This window comes from Carex rostrata, chromosome 2 (genome assembly GCF_964058835.1).
Source record: "Carex rostrata chromosome 2, lpCarRost1.2, whole genome shotgun sequence".
NCBI lineage: Eukaryota > Viridiplantae > Streptophyta > Magnoliopsida > Poales > Cyperaceae > Carex > Carex rostrata.
In genome coordinates, this window is record NC_135919.1 from 10103958 (window position 1) to 10123513 (window position 19556).

General features: G+C 35.0%; 2 protein-coding genes across 2 annotated transcripts; both read left to right on the forward strand.

Moving 5' to 3' along the window:
• Nucleotides 1-5257: 5257 nt before the first annotated feature.
• On the forward strand, nucleotides 5258-10824 carry LOC144573864 (signal recognition particle-related / SRP-like protein). Its single transcript, XM_078323635.1, has 13 exons — nucleotides 5258-5400; nucleotides 5618-5684; nucleotides 5776-5886; nucleotides 6000-6195; nucleotides 6498-6583; nucleotides 6720-6915; nucleotides 7252-7363; nucleotides 7456-7583; nucleotides 8246-8449; nucleotides 9522-9631; nucleotides 9718-9847; nucleotides 10043-10189; nucleotides 10310-10824. The coding sequence occupies exons 1-13, from the start codon at nucleotides 5325-5327 to the stop codon at nucleotides 10529-10531; spliced, it is 1785 nt and encodes a 594-aa protein (XP_078179761.1). The 5' UTR covers nucleotides 5258-5324; the 3' UTR covers nucleotides 10532-10824.
• A 3732-nt stretch (nucleotides 10825-14556) lies between these two features.
• LOC144573817 (putative glucuronosyltransferase Os03g0107900) lies at nucleotides 14557-17919 on the forward strand. Its single transcript, XM_078323576.1, has 4 exons — nucleotides 14557-14952; nucleotides 15909-16748; nucleotides 16839-17083; nucleotides 17292-17919. The coding sequence occupies exons 2-4, from the start codon at nucleotides 16113-16115 to the stop codon at nucleotides 17740-17742; spliced, it is 1332 nt and encodes a 443-aa protein (XP_078179702.1). The 5' UTR covers nucleotides 14557-14952; nucleotides 15909-16112; the 3' UTR covers nucleotides 17743-17919.
• The last annotated feature ends 1637 nt before the right edge of the window (nucleotides 17920-19556 follow it).

The window sequence follows — 19556 nt, forward strand, 5'->3', positions numbered from 1 at the left end:
CAGTACGGGTCGAGTAAACGGATAAAAAAATGTCATTGATATTTCAATTTGTGCTTTCGATAAAATATTTTTCAAAATAAAAAAATAATAAATACAATTAATTTGTATTATGAAAATTTAATAAAATACAAAACTTTGTTGTATCATGTATCATCTTCATACAAATATATATCTATAGAAGTTGACTACTCTACTTGCATAAGCATATGATGGTATATACTTATAAGTCATTTTTTCGTTTTCAAAATCCAAAAAATCGATCTGAACCGTTAGATATGATCTCTATATTGAAATGTGTTTGGTGACCAAATTTTATATTTTTCTGAACCTTTTTACTATTTATTAAGCCACTTTGAAAATTGCTAATCCAACGGTGGCTTCTAATTTTACTGTTTTGTTAAGCCACCGTTGGATCAGCGATTTTCAAAGTGGTTTAATAAATAGTAAAAAAATTCAGAAAAATGTAAAATTTGGTCTCCAAGCACATTTCAAATACAGAGATCACATCTAACGGTTCATATCGACTTTTTGAATTTTGAAAACGAAAAAATAACTTATAAGCATATACCCTCATATGCTTATGTAAGTAGAGTAGCCAACCTCATATCTGTATATATAATTTTATTTTTAAAAATTATTTTATATGAAAACATGTAAGATAATGAAAAAAAATTATTATTCTTATCCGTATCTGATCTGTTGATGAAAAGAAAATCTTATCTTTACTCGTGTTTTTCGTATACGATACAGATCGGATAAACGTGTAAAAAGGTCATTGACACCCCCTAAATATTGTGTTACCACCAAGGATACGAAGTCCATTTTTTGACTGTCGATGTAACTTTCTTCCTCTAGAACTGCCCTTGCTTAATTTACAGACTCGTGCTATAATTTATGTCGAATCGAATCAATTTGCCATTTGCCACGTCATGTCACTAGTTATATCCGAGCTAACACCAATCATGATTTAACATGTGCGATGGCTTCTAAAATATCTCTTCGCCGATCGAACCAAACACATCCACCAAAATAATTATGCATCAATTACCAACAAAATAAATCTCCCCACGTGCATCCCATGTTCTAATGGCTCTGCTCCAAATTATTGGTAACCCCCATTATTTTCTTAAATCTTACCCCAATGTACTGGACACGTATCCTCTGCATTAACGTACCGTTTGAGTTAATTTCTGAACCGTACGATCAGAATTCGGGCCAATCCGGCCCAAGCCTATAACGCACGGGGCCCTTTAATATCAGTACAGATCTCAATCGGACGGTCCACATTTCAACTCAAAATTTGTGTTAATGCAGAAGATATGAATTCCAATGTACTGGTAACTGGAGTCTGGTGACCTCGGAACTTGTACCAGCTTCTACAGTTAATCTTTTAACCCATTCTAAATAAATTTCCCCTTTTTCCTCCAAAAAAAAAAAAAAAAATTTCCTTGCAGTGTGTTTCTGCTGACTTTTGTGTGTGCATGTAACTAAATTTTTTTATTGAATTATGAAGGGGCAAATTCAGGAATTGAGTAGATAACTAGGCAAGGAAATAAGGTGAACTTGTAAGAAAATAAATTTGATTCAAAAGTAGGCAGACGTATTCATTATTTTAAAAAAAGTACGTAATTAGTTTGTTCAATTCTGACTCGGTTTGTCATTATCAAGTTCAGGCTTAACCTGATTCATTTCATGTTGGTTCGGCTTTTGTAAGAAGAAGATTAAATAATTTTTCAGCTCTTTTACTATCTCTCTGTGTTCAACATAAGAGAATGAAGTTTATTGTAAGAAAGAAAATGATTTTTTTTTAGCTCATGGTTTATGCGTAACACATAACACCAAATTGAGGACAATTTTTAACTTATGTACGACTCCCGACACGAATGATCTATAATGAGCCAGCTCGACTCGTCTCGTCTCGTTGACAATTTTTTTTATTCTTGTGCTTAATTTCACGAGTTTATAAAAAATTTCTAATATATATTTTGTTTTAGGATACGAAAATAATTTTTTTTATCTAATGATTGCATTAATTTGAGCAAAGAAATGGTAATGAAATAGTGCACCAGGTTATATGACGGTGTTTTCATATGATAATACTAGGAATTTTTTTATCCGTAGAAATTATTAAAATCAGACGTACGAAAATAGAAAGAATGCATTGTTTCTAACAAATATAGAAAGATCTGACTCACTGAATCCGATCCAAATATTATGAATCAAACTCAATGATTCAGATCCATGTTTTTTTTTATTTTATTTTTAGTTTGGATCCGGACCGTCCGATTAGAGAAAAATCAAGTTTTGTGGCAGAAAAACATAATATTTGATTCTGGACCATTGAGCCAGATCCATATATTTTGAATCAGACTCAATAAGTCAGATCTTTCTATATTTATTGAAAACGAGATACTCTTTTTTATTTTTATGAGAGTTGAAACCCAACATTTGCTGATTGACTCATCACATTAATCATAAAAACAAAATTGCCACAGAAGATCTACACTCATACACCACCTCTGCTATAAATCAAGAGACCCCAAGCTTCCACTTTGTATCTCAGTTCCATTTCCAATCATATACCAGTATCCATTTCTAAATAGTAAGAAACAAATAATAATTATATTACCCATTGAAAAGTGAAGCAAGGAAGAGAAAGATGTCTCAGAGACCAAGTCGTCACCAGAGGAGAGCATCTCAGAGCGTGTTTGTGCTTCCTGAGAACTTCTCTGTCACTGAACAGGTGGCATTTGTCGATGTCGCCACCGAGCAAAAACCGGCATTCAATCGCTTGGCCAAGACGACATCAGCTGTGGCAATTTCTAATGAGGAGAAATCTGAGCTGATGAAGGATTCGTTTGTCAAGGATATTACTGCATAGTGCATATTATCTCTGTGCTTTATGATCAATTGGCTTTCTGTTATGCGGATTTTAATTAATATATCTGCTTGGTCTTTTGTGTGATACTGGTATTATTAGATTGATTTTAATTATTGTCAGATTTATTATTGAATAATCATAAATTTATATCGATCAATTAACAAGCAATCCAATAACATTTTTCATAATTATTTCAACAGAGAACAGATTACGGTTTGTAATTAATCCAATTTAAAAAAGTTTGTGAATATATTTGCAGTTCGAAAATTTGATTTTAAGGAAAAAATAATAATAAAAACTAGATTAGTACCCCTTTCTACTCAGATGAAAGTCTGATGCTCAGTCGGAACCGTTCGATCCATATCAAAATTTATGTGCACTTCATCAGCATGAATCTTGATGCCTACCGAATTTGGTCCCGCATCATCTGTGGATCTACCTACCCTCGTCATCCAATGTACAAAGGACCTTCAGATTGCGATCAAACGGCCCAGGCATAATGCAGATCGCTGTTCATTTGATGCTGAACTGTTAATGAACAATGTCTCAGGATATCCCTCATCCAGGAGTATTGTAGGTTACAAGATGTATTTTTAGGTTTCGTCTCGGAAGAAAAATCTTTATTACAAAAAAAATAAAAATAAATAAATAAAGTAGGGTAATTCTGTAAAAAATAAATAAATCCAATTAACTACTAATATTTTTCTTTTTCAAAACGTTAAATAATAAGTTGTACAGAAATTCTTACAAAGAAATACAAAAAAAATATACCGCTTTAAGATCACTTTCCATCTTACACACATCACTGTCTAAGGAAGAAAAAAAAGAGTTGGTAACTATATATAATTTTTGGTTATCAGGAAAGGGAAAAAAGAGAGTTGGTAGCTATATATAATTTTTGGTTATCAGGAAAGGAAATGAAAAACAAAAAAAATTGTTTATATATATGATATGTATGTATAATGTTCTCTGTGTAAAAGGTCGCATGTTCGAAATTTGGAAAAGATAATTCTATTTGTGAATATATTATAGTTGATTTGAATAACTTGACTTTCAATCTTTACTTGAAAATAAAATAAAATATATAAACAAGATAACTAGAACCAAATAATTCGACACTCAAGTCGTCGTGCGCTAAACTCGGTCTCAATCCAATAAAATTTTAACCCAACTATTTTAATTCAAAAGTGTATTGAATTCGAAAATAATCAAATCTGAAACGATCCAAGTTTGATATACATCCAACGTAATTCAAATTTGATATTCATCCAACGTAATTCAAATTTGATATGAGTGAGGCTACGGTACTATGTATGGTGCGAATTGATTTGTATTATAAATTAATATTTTTGTTTGTAAAATTTAAACAATCAATCTGAACGTTCAGCATATTTTCATATAAAAATGTATTTGTAGGTCAAATTATATATTTTTTACGATTTTTTTAGATTTGTAGGTCAAATTATAGATTTTAAAGTACATAAGTGTATGGATAAGTGTATGGATGAACTTAGACTAACTCGTCAATTTTAGATCTAATTGAGAATTTTTCATGGGAGGTATGGAGAAGAGATTGCCATGTTTTAAGACCGTGAGCAGTATTAATTATAGATGCGGAACATTGTTCCAATATGGGCCCGGTACAGTTGAAGCTTCAGCCATCTTTATTCCCCGGTCCAACTGGGCCTTTTGGGCCGAAAACTTCCACTAATAATCCAGGAAACTATACCTCTCCAAGGCCACCTTTCTTCCCAAAAAAGAATCGGCCCTTTTCTCCGCCAGTTCTGCCAATCTGAACGAGGTCGTGAGGAGCGGAATCAGCTTGTGTCCGATGGCCATCGGATTCAAAGTGGTTTCAGCGGGTTCTTTTACCGTCGGATTTGCTTTAGGATTCGTGTGTACGGATTTTAAAGCAGACGCAAAATTACGGGCGCGAACCCTAAAGCAGATCTAACGGTGAAAAAACCCGTTGAAACCACTTTGGATCCGATGGCCATTGGACCCAAGCTGTTTCCGGGCCGAAGGCTTTGATGGGGGATAGTCTGAAAAATGTTACTGGTAAGGGAGTTTCGGATGACGATATTATCGGATCCGAACTGTGAATAATAACATATTCTCGCGGTCACCTGACATTATCCAATCCGATCCGATCCGGCGTACATAACCCTCTCCATTATCGGGCCCAAGAAGAAAGCCCATGTCGAATGCAGATCCCTCCCCGTAATTATTGGATCTGGACCATTATTTTTAACTTTGCACGAATCTCAAAGCCCAATAACACTGCCCCTGCTGTAGCCCGAATCTCAAAGCGGCTGGAGTTAATCTCAAACTGTAAAGTGAATATCGGAGAGGATACTTGTTCAGCTCGCACGTATTTCCCCGGAACCCTACGTTTTCTTCGTTAGAGAGGAAGAACAGATTCGATCTATTTCTGATTAGGGAAATGTCGAAATCCAATGGCCTCTCAGCAATGGAGATCGACGAGGAAAAGCAGATCGGTCCTAAGTTTCAAATCAATGGTAAGTTCTACACGCTTTAGTTTTCAGTCGAAATCAGAAACTGAGGTTAACTTATTTCTCATCGTGGACGCGTTTGTGCACTTAACCTACAACGTCTCTCTTCCGAGTGCCATTTCATTGCCGGACCTTTTGTCAATTGGTCATAAATGTTAAGCTCTTTAGGTAATTATGGAACTGATCTGAGTTCTATTAATGAAAAATGCATCAAATTGCGCAGTTTTGCAATTGCTGAAGTCTGCTCAGATGCAGCATGGGTTGAGGCATAGAGATTACACGAGATATAGGTACTTTGATTTCTTCCACCTTTTGCTCAAGTAAATTCTTCTTCTCCGTGTGTTACATTCTATTCTGAAAGCAACATAAATTGCATTACAGGAAATATTGTACTGCAAGATTAAGACGGCTATACAAGTCACTAAAGTTCTTGCATGGCCGTGGTAAATTTACACGTAAAACTATTACAGAGGCAACTGTAACCGATGTCAGGTATATAGATTTCTTTCTCATATAGATAGTTCCCTCTCTCTCTCTCTCTCTCTCTCTCGCGCGCGCGCGCACGTGCTCGCTTGCTCACATCTGACGTAAGGTTATATAATTAGGTATCTTCATATTGTCTTGTACATGGCGGAGAGAGCATGGAGTCATGCAATGGAGAAGAGACAGTTACCGGATGGACCAAACGGAAAGCAAAGAATATACCTGCTAGGTAGGCTGAGAAAGGCTGTTAAGTGGGCTACACTATTCACACAGTTGTGTTCTGTTAGAGGAGATCCTAGGACATCTTTAGAAGCTGAGGTAATACCATTTACTATTTCTATTTTGTTTTTCTGATTAGCTGTTAGTGCCATACAAAAAAGTGGCCGTACTGGTGTGTATATGGTGCACTGTACCAGCACTTGGTTTTTGCTGTAACAACTGAATTTTTTCGTCTCTACTTTGGTTTGACTTGTGCTTTTTACTCATGGTACCCCGGTCTTTTGGTGGGAGGATGCATTGATCTGTAATTACTTCATAGCACTGATTTTCCCTTCTTGTTATACATCTTCAAAGTAATTATTTCATAGTGCATATTTTTATTTTTTAATTCTGTTTTTCAGGCTTATGCATCTTATATGAAGGGCACTTTGTTGTTTGAGCAAGATAAGAACTGGCAAACAGCATTAGTTAACTTCAAAAATGCAAGGTACACTTAAATTGCAAGTTTCCGAGTAGTTTATTTCATAATTTTGTTTGCTCTTAGTGATAGGGCCCGCTACTTCTTTCCTATATTTAGCATAAAAGTTACTTGGGTTTGCTTAGAGATTTGTCTTTTCTTGTAGAGCCGTGTATGAAGAGCTTGGTAAATACGGTACTATAGAAAACCAAGTATTATGCCGTGAGCGTGTTGATGAGCTTGAACCAAGTATCAGGTATTGTTTGCATAAAGTTGGTGATGCAAAGCTACAAACTTCTGAACTCCTAGATATAGGCAAAATGGAGGGGCCCGCATTGGATCTTTTCCAAACTAAATTAGAGGTAATTTTTTTTTCTTGAAATCGGAGCTAATTTTAATACTTTGTTGTTATGACAATGAGATAGATTCTTTTTTTTTCCCGAAAAAAATAGAATCACAAAATTGAACTGTTTGAATTATGGTCAATTATTCCATTTCATTTATTACTAAATTCCTTTTTGTAGTTTTTAGTGTTCAGGATAAAATCTATCCGCTTAATTTCTCCCATTGAAAAAAATGTTTTGTGCACATATTAGAAAAAAAAAACATATTTGCAATTTCATGATCATGTTGGTCCTTTGATTATCAACCTTTTTCTCAGTATTGAGGATGATCTCATACAAATTGTATTATTTAAGGCTGTTATGGAGGAGGCACGACAGCAACAGGCTGCTACCATGACCGAGTTCAACTGGCTCGGTCGTAGGTTTCCTATCAGCAATGCCAAAACACGCGTCTCAATTCTAAAAGGTACCTGCTTTATTTGATTTATATATCAATTTTGTACCCAATACTTTATCTTAATGACAAAGTTTGTGGTTCTATTGCAAAAATGTGATCAGCTCAGGAGCTGGAGAAGGAGTTGCAAAGCCCAGCAGCTGAATCACTTCCTTCAGAGAAAAGACTTGCAATATTCGACAAAATATTCTCTGCGTATCATGATGCCAGGAGTTGCATTCGGAATGACCTGGTATGCTAATTTGATAAGCTAGTGGTGTAGAAAACATTAACAGCCAGGCCTGGAATATGTTTTTGGTGACCGAATAAAAAAACATCCTGGTTTATTACTTAAATTGTTTTAACAATTTCATTCTTTCTTATAAGAAACAATTGTGGATAAAGCAATATTATATTTTCTTTTCTTTGATAGGAAAGGGCAGGATATTGAATTTCTGCGCCTCTAAATATATTAAAAGATGAAACTCAACTTAGTTGTACAAATATTGTATGGATGGTCAGAAGTTCCTGACCAAACACAACAAGTGTTAAAAAAAAGTTTAACAATCCAGTGGCACTGTCACAGTTCTCAGAAAAGAACTGTCAGTATCTCCTATAACAAATTCAAGCAATCCCATCTGTGTTTTGAATTAAATTCCAAATATTCTTGAGCTAAAACATTGCAAGTTAAAAGGCTTGAACTGAAAGGCTGTTTGTTGCATTGTGTGGCACCAAATGAGATTTGTTTATTTTACCATGTATAGATTATTTAATGACAATAAGTTAACGTTTGCACAATATTTAACTTATTATGCCGTCATTAACATTACCCAATAACAAACTTGCTAGATGAAAGCAAAATATAAACAGGTAGCATTTATTGTTACTTTAGAATCTAATCTCTTCTTAATTTAGGCTACCGCTGGGAATGCCGAGAACGTGAAAGATGAACTAACTGGGCTTGACAAGGCTGTTAGTGCTGTTTTGGGGCAGAGAACAATAGAGAGAAACCAGTTGTTGGTTACAGTTGCTAAAAGTAAATTCAGGAAGCAAACTGATAAAGGTGAGAAGGTTACCAGGCCAGAAGAACTTGTTCGTTTGTACGATCTTCTAATTCAGGTGTGCTGTTCTTTAATCTTGATTTTTTAATTGTGGTACTAACCTATGAACATTCTATTGGAAGAATAAAATCGAGACTAGTGGTGTATTTGGATTGTCAAAGGAACAGTTTAAGAATCGTGCAATTTGGATAAGTGTGTTAGAATAATGCGAAAAGAGTACTAGTTCGTATGGTGTGGAAAGAGTGTTAATTTTGTACTGTTCGGAATATTGAAAATGCTGTTTGGATTGTATAGTTGGAATAATGTTGGAGGGAATGAATAAAGTAATGGTATAGAGTGCTAATCTTGTGCAAATCCAGTGAAAGGCTGGCTTAGCTGAATGGCACTAACCCAGCACTGTTATTAACCTTTGATTGACTGTTTGGATTGCAAGTGAAACAGAATAGTGATGCTATTCCTGGAATAGAGCTCTTTTTTTTTGGCAATATGTATTTTTCAAGTATTTGTGTTTTGTGTGACTGACCTCTCCAGAGAACTTGAAAGATTGTTTAGGAGTAAAATGCAAACATTTTCTGGAAAGTAGTTAATTTTTCTAATATAGAGGGATGTTTCATTCATTTTGGGTTATAATATCAACCCAGCTGACTATATGTCAAAAGGAGATTTAAGAAAATTGTTAATTAGATAATACAATCATTAGATACTAACAATTTCATGAATACAACAAGGCCATTTACTCACTCGATAAAGAGAAGAGATCATACAAAAAGTTGTGTACCAAATCGATGTTAACAGATCGTCACCATTTCTCTATAATTTGTTTCCTGTTCATTCAGGTGAGGTATTAACAAATTTAGATAGGGGATATAATATATGAAAATACACATTGTGTGGTCACACTGGGATTTGAACCCAAGTCTCCACAACCACTAGGCTACAAGCACACATTTAGCATTACATGAGGAGGTCTGAAATATATAAATAAGAAAAATAAAAATTTAATTAAATTTCAATATGCATGATTAAAAATTTTGAAATCATGGGGGTGGCTAATCACCCCCTGGGCTATACCTAGATCTGCCCATGTCCATGATTCCATCTTAAACGTTTTGGTGCTTCTTTTTTGGCAGAATACGACCGACCTATCTGATTTAGTTAGCTCAGCAAGGGATAGAAGCCCTGAAGAGGCTGCATTTGCAGAGGAGTATATACTAAAAGGATCAGCTTTTAGGGCTGAGAGGTTCGTCTTACTCTGTCAGTACCCTTGCCCTATACATCACTTGCTTACGGAAGGTTCAATATTTATTGTTATTTTAATTTCCACAGGTGCTTCTATTTAGCCAAGTCATATAGTTTGGCTGGAAAAAGAACGGAGGCATATGCACTGTTCTGCCATGCTCGCTCTCTTGCCAATACTGCCCTTCAGAAACTAAATGGGGAAAATAACCCTGACAAGGTCCGTTGACTAACAATGAATACTTTTTTTAGTTAAATTTTCATATCTTCGTTTATTAGGTAAACTGGAGTTGGTTAGGTAGCTAAAAAAAAAAACTTAGATAAGGTAGCTATCAGGCCTACTACAAATAAGTATGTAATTAACAAGACGTGCTAACCTTGTATAATAGTTGCAATCGTTTATTTTGTTAATCAGGCTTTAGTTGAAGGGCTGAAGGCACTGATTGAGAACTGTAGATCGAACAGTTGCATAGAACATGCATCTGGGATTATGGAAGAAGAGAAGATTCCAGAAAGACTTTCCAAAGGAGTCTCCAGTATTTCTCTGAGTGGGGACAAAAAGGTGTTACTCTACTTCTCAGATATCTTTTTTTTTTCTTTTCTGAAATTAGAGATGATGAAAGATCAAATAATCAGTCTGGTATCTAGATGAAAACAATAATTGCCTTTTTTTTAATTTCAGATGGAGAAATTTCTCATGGAAATGCTGGATGAATATGAATCGGCGCTGGGTGAACCTGTCTCAAAAACTGTGCCAAGAATTGAGAAGTTCCCTCCAGCATTCACCTCAGTTGCATGCAACCCGATTGTACTTGACATTGCTTACAATTCGATCGATTTCCCATCTCTAGAGAACAGAATGAAGAAAGAAAAGAAAGGCATTTTGAGCCGGTTGTGGGGATAAAAAAATCTTCTCTTTTTGATTTGGTTTACTTGGGTCTTTGATCTTGATCTTATAACAAGAAAGGCATATCAAATTTTGTCCCCAATAATAGTGCGTTGTTGTGTCGATTCATGTTTTATTTTAGATAGTTTGTGAGATGCACAGCTTTGATGTTGAGAAGTATTGGGATGTAGGGATTTTTGCAATTCTAGTTTGGTTCTTTGAAATGGTTTTCAAATTTGCTAGAAATCAGGGGATATCAAAATGGCAATCGATTCCAATTTATTTTGGGATATCAAAATGTGTTTGGTCAACTCTTTGGACTCAGATTGTAGTTTGAAATGTACCTCTCCTCGTCAATACATCTTAAGATATTCTACTATATTAAGGGTTAGCATTTTTTGCTTAAGGTTGTTACTTTTAATTAGACAATTTGGGAGTTAATATCTGACACCGTAAAAGTCGATGGTTTTTTTTTCGTTGATGATTGGTGTTTACATGAATAAGAGTTGATGTTTATACTATTTTAGTATTTTTTTCAGAAAATGGAAGTATTTTTTGGGTCTTTCTTGTGCTGCAAACACATAGCTACTGTTCCGCAAACGAGCGGAATAGTACGAGCATGTGTGGTAATTTTAGGGATGTATGAGAATTTCATAAATAGAAAACTTTTTATTGAAATTGTTTTGAAAGCGTCCTGTTGGTATAAATATTAATTTTATTCACTTATTTATCTCAGTAGAAGTTTTTTATTTTTTTCAAAAGTAATACAAATTAATTGTATAAGAACATGCTCACATCTATCAGTGTTTTTTAAATTATTATTAATTTTAATTGCAGTCTTATGTTTTTTGTAAAAAAAGCTTGACAGATGTTGTCAAGCGTAGTTTCAGTCTAATTTCAATAGATATTCGAAAAGCGAAAAAGAGAATAGATTTGAACTCGTAATATTAGAAACACAGTATAATTTGTCCACTCGTACTAATGGTTTGTCGAGAACGTTATCTAAATCTGGCCGAACCATATCTACATTTTTTTTTCGTCGGACTTATTTAAGGACAATTTCAATTACTTGTTTGCTCTGATTTGGTTTTTGGTGTAACTTCTTATATGGTATCTATCTATAGATATAATTTTGGATGTCCGGGTTACTGTAGATGAACAGTATCACCCACTCTTTGTACCGTCCGATCCGGATCGCATGGTTGAAGATATAATTCTCTCTCGCGCTTACACCTCTCCTCTCTTTTTGGCTACGTGTCGATGCGACCCGTAGCGCTTTTTCACTGCAGCTCTCTCCTCTCTTCTTGACCACCGCTCTTCTCTCCCTCTCTCTCCGCCGACCATCTTCTCTTTTGATTGTCTCCTCCCACGAGCACACCTCTCGTCGAGGAAACCAGAAACCCTCTCCTCACTTCCCCTCGCACCGGAGCTTTCCATCCAGCTTCACCTCTTCGCCTCGCTCAAACCCAATTCCCAAACCCGCGACCATCTTCTCTTTTGATTGTCTCCTCCCACGAGCACACCTCTCGTCGATAATTCAGGTTCTGCAGATGTAGATGCTGGAACATAATAGAAAGTATATAGGGGCGTTGAGCTTATATTCAGTTCTAAAGAGTATATTTCTCCACCTGTGCTCTCGCCGACTTTTTGCTGATATCAAGGTACTTTTACCTAATTAGATCAGAAGTTTGGTGCTGAATCAATTGACTTTCTTCAATCAGAGAAGTTGTGAAGGATAATGCAGTTTCCTATGTGCATACGATTGAAATTGCAAATGAAAGGTTTGTAGAAATTTAAATCATTTTTCATTTTAATTGTATTAATTGACTCACCAAAAAGGTACAAAAGGGAGCTAAACACCAAATACCACAGGTTATGCATTTTATCCTCTTTATTTGTAAAAATACCATCGTCCCAGTTTCACTTTCAGGATAAGATATAAAGGAGCTGAGAGAATATCTTACCATTATATCTCACCAGCCGTGGTAGCAATTTGCTCGCTCCACCTCCTACTATATTCAGGTCAGTCTTCAAGCTCATCTAGCAAATTTTATCAAACAATTATATCCTCTGCATTAACGTCAGTGATGCAGACATGCTGCTAGCCGAATCCATACCCTCTGCATTAACGTAACTTTTGAGTTTAAGCGCCTGCTCCAGATGAGGGGAATGGACGGGAGAGGAAGGAACGGGATGGGAAATATCGGAGATTTACTCGTGTTCTCATTATAATTGTTATATTCTGAAATTTTAAAACATGATTAAATTACTAAATCAAATATTACACTTAAATAAAAAATTTAATTAAACTAACGACCTTTCAGATTTTTATTGATTTAAAAATTAAATTTAAAATTTTGAAATATAAATGAATTATGAAATTATATATATTAAAATTTAGAGATTTGAAAATAAAATAAAATATAGCATCATGAATAAAATTATAAAATTTCTGATGAACTTTCGAAATATTTCGTATTAAATTCTAGTATTAATTTCTTAACCTAAGTTCGTAATTGGTTTGAGTAAACAGAATAGATGCAAATTAATTTGACTCAAATCAAAATGCAACCTAATATTTAAAAGATATTAATTGACTGGGACATGGGCTCGTTTGATTAGATAGATTTTTGCTTCCCGTCGGGATCTAATTCGCACCATATATATCTCACCGAATTTTTTATTAATATCCAAATTTAATATTAAATTTCAAAAAATAACCGGATCAGTAACGTTTTTCGAAATCTACCCTTTCCGGAAATTTTTTTTTCCGGAAACGGTAGCTACTTCCGGAAAATTTTTTTCTGGAAATAGGCTAAATCCGGAAAAATTTTATAAGGAAATAGGAATTTTTTTTTTTTTTTTTTTTTTTTTTTTTTTAGGAAATTTTTTTTATAGGGAATTTTTTTTTTCAGTTTTTATTTATAATTTATTTATTTTTTGTATTTAAGTATTACAAATATTTAATATAGTTTTTTAAAAAATAGATGGAATACTATATAATTTGATTTATTCGAAGGACTGCTACAAATAATCCGGATCAATATTTTTCATGTCGGATTTTTTACGGCCGTAAAAAAAAATAATATAATATAATATATGCATATGTATATGTATATATAATATAATATATATATATATATATATATGTATATATAATATAATATATGTATATATATGTATATATAATATTTTTTATACGAGGCACTAAACGAGGGTTCCAATACCTCATATTTTATATCTTCATTTTCATATATATACATATATTATATTGTATATACATATATATACATATATTATATTGTATATACATATACATATGCATATATTATATTGTATATACATATACATATGCATATATTATATTGTATATACATATACATATGCATATATTATATTATATATACATATACATATGCATATATTATATTATATTTTTTTTTTTTACGGCCGTAAAAAATCCGGCATGAAAAATGTTGATCCGGATTATTTGTAGCAGTCCTTCGAATAAATCAAATTATATAGTATTCCATCTATTTTTTTAAAAACTATATTAAATATTTGTAATACTTAAATACAAAAAATAAATAAATTATAAATAAAAACTGAAAAAAAAATTCCCTATAAAAAAAATTTCCTAAAAAAAAAAAAAAAAAAAAATTCCTATTTCCGTATAAAATTTTTCCGGATTTAGCCTATTTCCGGAAAAATTTTTTTCCGGAAGTAGCTACCGTTTCCGGAAATTTTTTTTCCGGAAACAAAGACTCTTTCCGGAAAAATTTTTTCCGGAAAGAGTAGATTTCGAAAAACGTTACTGATCCGGTTATTTTTTGAAATTTAATATTAAATTTGAATATTAATAAAAAATTCGGTATATCTCATCTATGAATGCTTATTTCTTTTGAAATATCTCAACCATTCAAAGGCAACCAACACGGATCTTAAAGCAGTCCAATTAATAACCCCTCCCCTTCTTTCTCTCCTCTCTCTCTCTCCGTTCTTCTTACGCCAACAGCGCCCCCCTCTCCTTGTCCGTGAAAACCAACCCACAAAACCGCCCCCTTTCTCCTTCCCTCTCGCTGATGGAGAAAACCCCACCCCGTGCTCTCTCTCCCTCTCTCTGTGTCCGTGAAACCCCCCACTATAACAGCGCCCCCTTCCTCTTCTTTTCCGCCTCCTTTTCTCTCCCGTGAAACCCTAACCCACGCCCTGGCTCGCTGTCCCGCGGCCCCCCACCAAAAAAATCCGTCTCTCTTGTCCCTTCTTGGAGAAGGAAGAAAGGCACCCGAGATCTCTTCACCCCACGCGTCTGGGCGACTTTCGCCGCTGTCCGAACTGACCCCGCCTCTATTGCGTGTGGGTCTCGAGACCGGTTAGGAAGCGAGGTGGAGAAGGCAACTACCGACTCTCGCCACTACACGGGTTTGGAAGGAAAGCCGGTAACTTGCTTGTACCCTTCTTGTCATCCCTCTTTAATTTCTGTTTTGCCTTGTGATGGCCATGGAGTCGAGCCCCTCTTGAATTGTTGATTGTCGAAAGGGTCGATTGTTTGATGAAGGGGCTGACCCTCCCCTCTCTCTGACTTGTGCCTTGTGAACTCCTTAAATGAGTAACTAGGGCTTGAAATTTGAATCTAGTCGGGTTGTTGATTTTCTCGACTCAATCAAATTGATGTGCCTTGTGTGACTTTTATCAATCGAATTATTTCAAGGAACCGTGGAACTTGAATTGCTTAACTATCGAGTTTGGGTTGTTGATTTTCCTGACTCGGTCAAATTGACATCGGCTTATGTGAGGGCCTCTGTTTTACTTTTGCTGTTCTCTTGTCATAAGAAGTGCAAAGCTGTTGCGGATCCCTACATCGATCAAGAGCATCTTAAAGTGTTATTTCAGTATCTCTCTTCAGATCCACTTCCTCATGTTTCAAATTAATCTGTGTTTTGTTCGTACAAACTTGATCTGATCGGCTGTTCTTTTCACTCACGGTTTTGCTTGATTTTTTTTTTATAGTGAACAAAAGCGCAAAGGGCTTCTTATAGACCTTGCTATTAATGTATTTCAATGAAATTTAGTACACATGAGTAGGTAATAAATTCTTCATTTGTAGTTTGCCAGTAAAGCAACTCAGTAACTTACACGCCATCCATTCTCAATTCAATGGATATACCAGCTTTATTTGTGCTAGGCCAGCCTTCTATTGGTAAATGAGTAAATTTTTGTCCATCTGAGGTTTTTACAATTGCAGTTTTCCTTTTTTTTCCCTTTGGTACATCATACGTACAAAAAATAAACAGAAGAGTTAGTGTACTGGGATTTGGCATCTTGCCACTATTTTTTTTCCAATTATCGTTTCAATTTGTAATATTGCTTAGAGAGTTGGTGTATTTAATTTCAGGGAGGAGGTTTTTCTCCAAAGAAGCTTAGAGTGGTGCTTCTTGGTGTAGAGAAAAGAAGGAAGAAGAGGAAGAAGAAATCGAGTCCAAAATCACTTTAAAATCAGAAATTGATAACAGTAGTAAGATCTCTTTAGAAAGCCCCAGCTGGCAGCTTAACCTCTCACCCACCTCCTCGCTTACAACTATTGCTTTTGAGGTTCACCATGCCAGAACGCAGACCTCTCCACCACCAAAGAATGAAGATTTTCTCAAGAAGAACTTCTCACAACCATCTCTACAGGTACCTCTACTTGGATAAGTTCAAAAAGCACTACAAATGGATTCTCTGGCTTGCCTTGTCATTTTATCTCTTCCTTTCCAGTACCGCAACCTCTCCTCTTCTATTCTCCAACCACCACCATTTACCTCTCAAAAGAATCACTTTCCCTCAGAAGACAACAACAAGAGCCCTCGCCGAATCTCTCCAGTACTCTACATCTTCCTCCTCTCCAGTCAAAATCTATATCTATGAGCTTCCATCGAGGTTCAACAAAGACTGGTTGTCAAATCCCCGGTGCAGTTCCCATCTCTTCTCTGCTGAGGTGGCGATACATGAAGCTCTCCTGACATACCATGGCCGTGTGCTTGACCCAAACGAGGCCCATTTTTTCTTCGTCCCAGTCTACGTCTCATGCAATTTTTCTACAACTAACGGCTTCCCTTCTCTCGGCCATGCTAAGCCATTGATAAAAGATGCAATTAATATAATCTCTTCAAAGTTTCCATTTTGGAATTTGTCTCGTGGCCGTGACCATATCTTTGTCGCTTCGCATGATTTTGGTGCTTGCTTCCATCCCATGGTAAAATGCAACTAGATTACCAAATTACTTGGTCTACGTAATTGTAGATTTTAGAGGGCTAATATGGAAAAAAATTATATTTATTTGCAGGAGGAAGTAGCAATTGCAGATGGGATCCCAGAATTTTTGAAAGAGACGATACTGTTACAAACGTTTGGAGTGAAGAAGAAGCACGTGTGCCAGGAGGCGGAGCACGTGCTAATACCACCGTATGTGGGGCCCGAGGTGTCCGAGGAGTACCCCGACCCGGCGATCGCCAGACGGGACATTTTTGCATTCTTTCGTGGCAAGATGGAGGTTCATCCTAAGAACGTCAGCGGTCGCTTCTACAGCAAGTAAATTTTGCACACTGTCCTTGAAATTTTAACAATTTATAGAAGTAATAGTTTTGTCGGACCCGAAACTGACAGAAACTACTATATGTTGAATGAATTTTTATGTGGGTGTCTTTGGAAAGTTTCCAGACCTAATGTAATCTATCCCGCGGGGCAGGGAAAACGATTGTCGGATACTCGGATTAACGGTATTTTTATTCTATTGCAGGAAGGTAAGGACCGAGATATTGAAACGGTACGGTAACAATCCGAAATTTTACCTGAAGCGCAAACGATTCGATGGTTATCGCTCTGAGATAGCTCGATCCGTGTTCTGCCTGTGCCCCTTGGGGTGGGCCCCTTGGAGCCCCCGACTGGTCGAATCGGTGGAACTCGGATGTGTACCAGTAATTATCGCGGACGATATAAGGTTACCATTTCAGAGCATGATAAAATGGGACGAGATATCGCTGACAGTGGCGGAACGCGACGTTGATAAGCTGGAGTCGGTGCTGGATCACGTGGCGAAGACAAACCTTACCGCGATCCAGCGGAACCTGTGGGACCCAGTCAAGAGGCGGGCTCTGCTTTTTCACAGCCGTATTGTGGAAGGAGACGCCACGTGGCACGTGATACAGGAAGTAGCGGGGAAGCTTGACCGGTTGTTCTTTAGGCAGTGACCGACACTTGTAGGTGGTTAGCTCCTTTAAGTGTGATTTTTGCTACCTCGTTTGGGATAACTTTGTATCTTACACGCTCTTTGGAGATCATCTGTATGTTTGTGTGTGTGTGTGTCTAAGATATTTACAAAGATCAAGTATTATAACTTGAAGAGAGTTCCAATACCTCATGTCTTTCATACCTCATCATACCTCATATTGTATATTTTCGTTTTCAAAGTTTAAATTGTCGATTCAAACTGTTCAATAAGATATCCATAATAAAATATGGTTGGAATGAAATTTTATAATTTTTGAAATTTTTTTACTATTGTTTAAGATAGGTAGAAAATTACTTTTTTTTTAACGGTCTAAAAACAATGATTTTGTACCTATCAGAAAAAATAATAAAAAAATTTCAAAAATTATAAAATTTCATTCTCAACCATATTTTAATATAAATATCATGTTGAGCGGTTCGGATTAACAATTTAAACTTTGAAAACAAAGATATACAATATAAGGTATGATGAAGTATGAAAAATATGAGATATTGGAACCCTCTTATAACTTTATTCACAAAAAAAATCATTCGGTCAGATTTCGTATTTGTCACAAGAAAAGTATTGTTTTAGTAATTAGACTAAATACTATGAATGCAAAAATGTCAAATACGGACGGATAATAGCTAAACTGCATCGCTATCTGTTTTTTAGTTTTTGGACATAAATAGTTTTGGATATGAATACAAATTAGATTTTAAACGAATATGAATACAGATTAAATATTACATATACATATGTGGATACACATAGGAATACAATATACTTAGGATATAAAAAATAAAATCATCACATATTTCAGAAAAAGATGCATGCACTATATTTATAAACATCAACTCGATTATTTTATCATAATAAATTTGTTAGTCACAAAATTACACATTAACTGAATTTTGTTTTTTTTAGTGGGAGTAACTGAATTAATTAGTTAAAATGTACCAAGAAATTATAAATCTTAATAAAAGATGAAACATAAGTACGTGTAACTGAGTAATTAAATCTAAAATTAATTGGATTTATAATAAAATTTTATGTTACACTTTTAAACGGATATCCGAATATAAAATCGAGTAACGGATCGGGCGCCGGGGCATGTGGAGATGACCGAGCCCGATTCGGATTGGAGACTTGAACAATATGTATATAAAGCTAATTTATCTTCTCTTTATGATGGAAATTTTATGCTTGAAATTTCATTATCATGTAATAATTTCGAGGATGAGATATATATACTCGTAACCGTAATTAGATTCATAATTAATTCATGCAGATCAATATCAATTGCTATCTGAGATTGTGATCGAAAATAATGTTTATCCTAAATAAACTATGTCTAACAATAATTCATATTTGGTGTTGAATATACAGCCGTTGACCAGATCATTGGAAAAGATAATGACCAAACCAGAGGTAAATTGGAATAAGAATCAGGTCATTATATGCAAATATTTTCTCTCTCTCTGTTTTTTTTAGTAAAACTTAAATATTCACTAGTGATTTCGTAAGAATGGTACAGTTATTCAACGTTAAATATTTTGTATATTTAATGTTGAATACAATGCGGCCTCTTACACATAGTACATGTGTGTTTATTACTAGATTAGCTAGTGCAACTATTTATATATTTTTTTTTATTCGCTTTTTCCTTGTTCTTTCGCTATTAGTTTGTTTAAATAAAAGTAATGGTTTCAAATCTAGAAATGTTGTATTTTAGTAAATTAATGTTTTTCATTTCGGCTTTTTAAGAGCTGAAATTTTTATTTATACCATATT

What these genes read in the sequence shown, in the direction of transcription:
- LOC144573864 (XM_078323635.1), top strand. Translation starts at nt 5,325, where the DNA reads ATGTCGAAATCCAATGGCCTCTCAGCAATGGAGATCGACGAGGAAAAG. An exon ending in AGAGATTACACGAGATATAG is followed by an intron (nt 5,685 to 5,775) that starts GTACTTTGATTT and finishes ATTGCATTACAG; the next exon opens with GAAATATTGTACTGCAAGAT. An exon ending in GGACATCTTTAGAAGCTGAG is followed by an intron (nt 6,196 to 6,497) that starts GTAATACCATTT and finishes TCTGTTTTTCAG; the next exon opens with GCTTATGCATCTTATATGAA.
- LOC144573817 (XM_078323576.1), top strand. Translation starts at nt 16,113, where the DNA reads ATGCCAGAACGCAGACCTCTCCACCACCAAAGAATGAAGATTTTCTCA. An exon ending in GTGCTTGCTTCCATCCCATG is followed by an intron (nt 16,749 to 16,838) that starts GTAAAATGCAAC and finishes ATTTATTTGCAG; the next exon opens with GAGGAAGTAGCAATTGCAGA. An exon ending in AGCGGTCGCTTCTACAGCAA is followed by an intron (nt 17,084 to 17,291) that starts GTAAATTTTGCA and finishes ATTCTATTGCAG; the next exon opens with GAAGGTAAGGACCGAGATAT.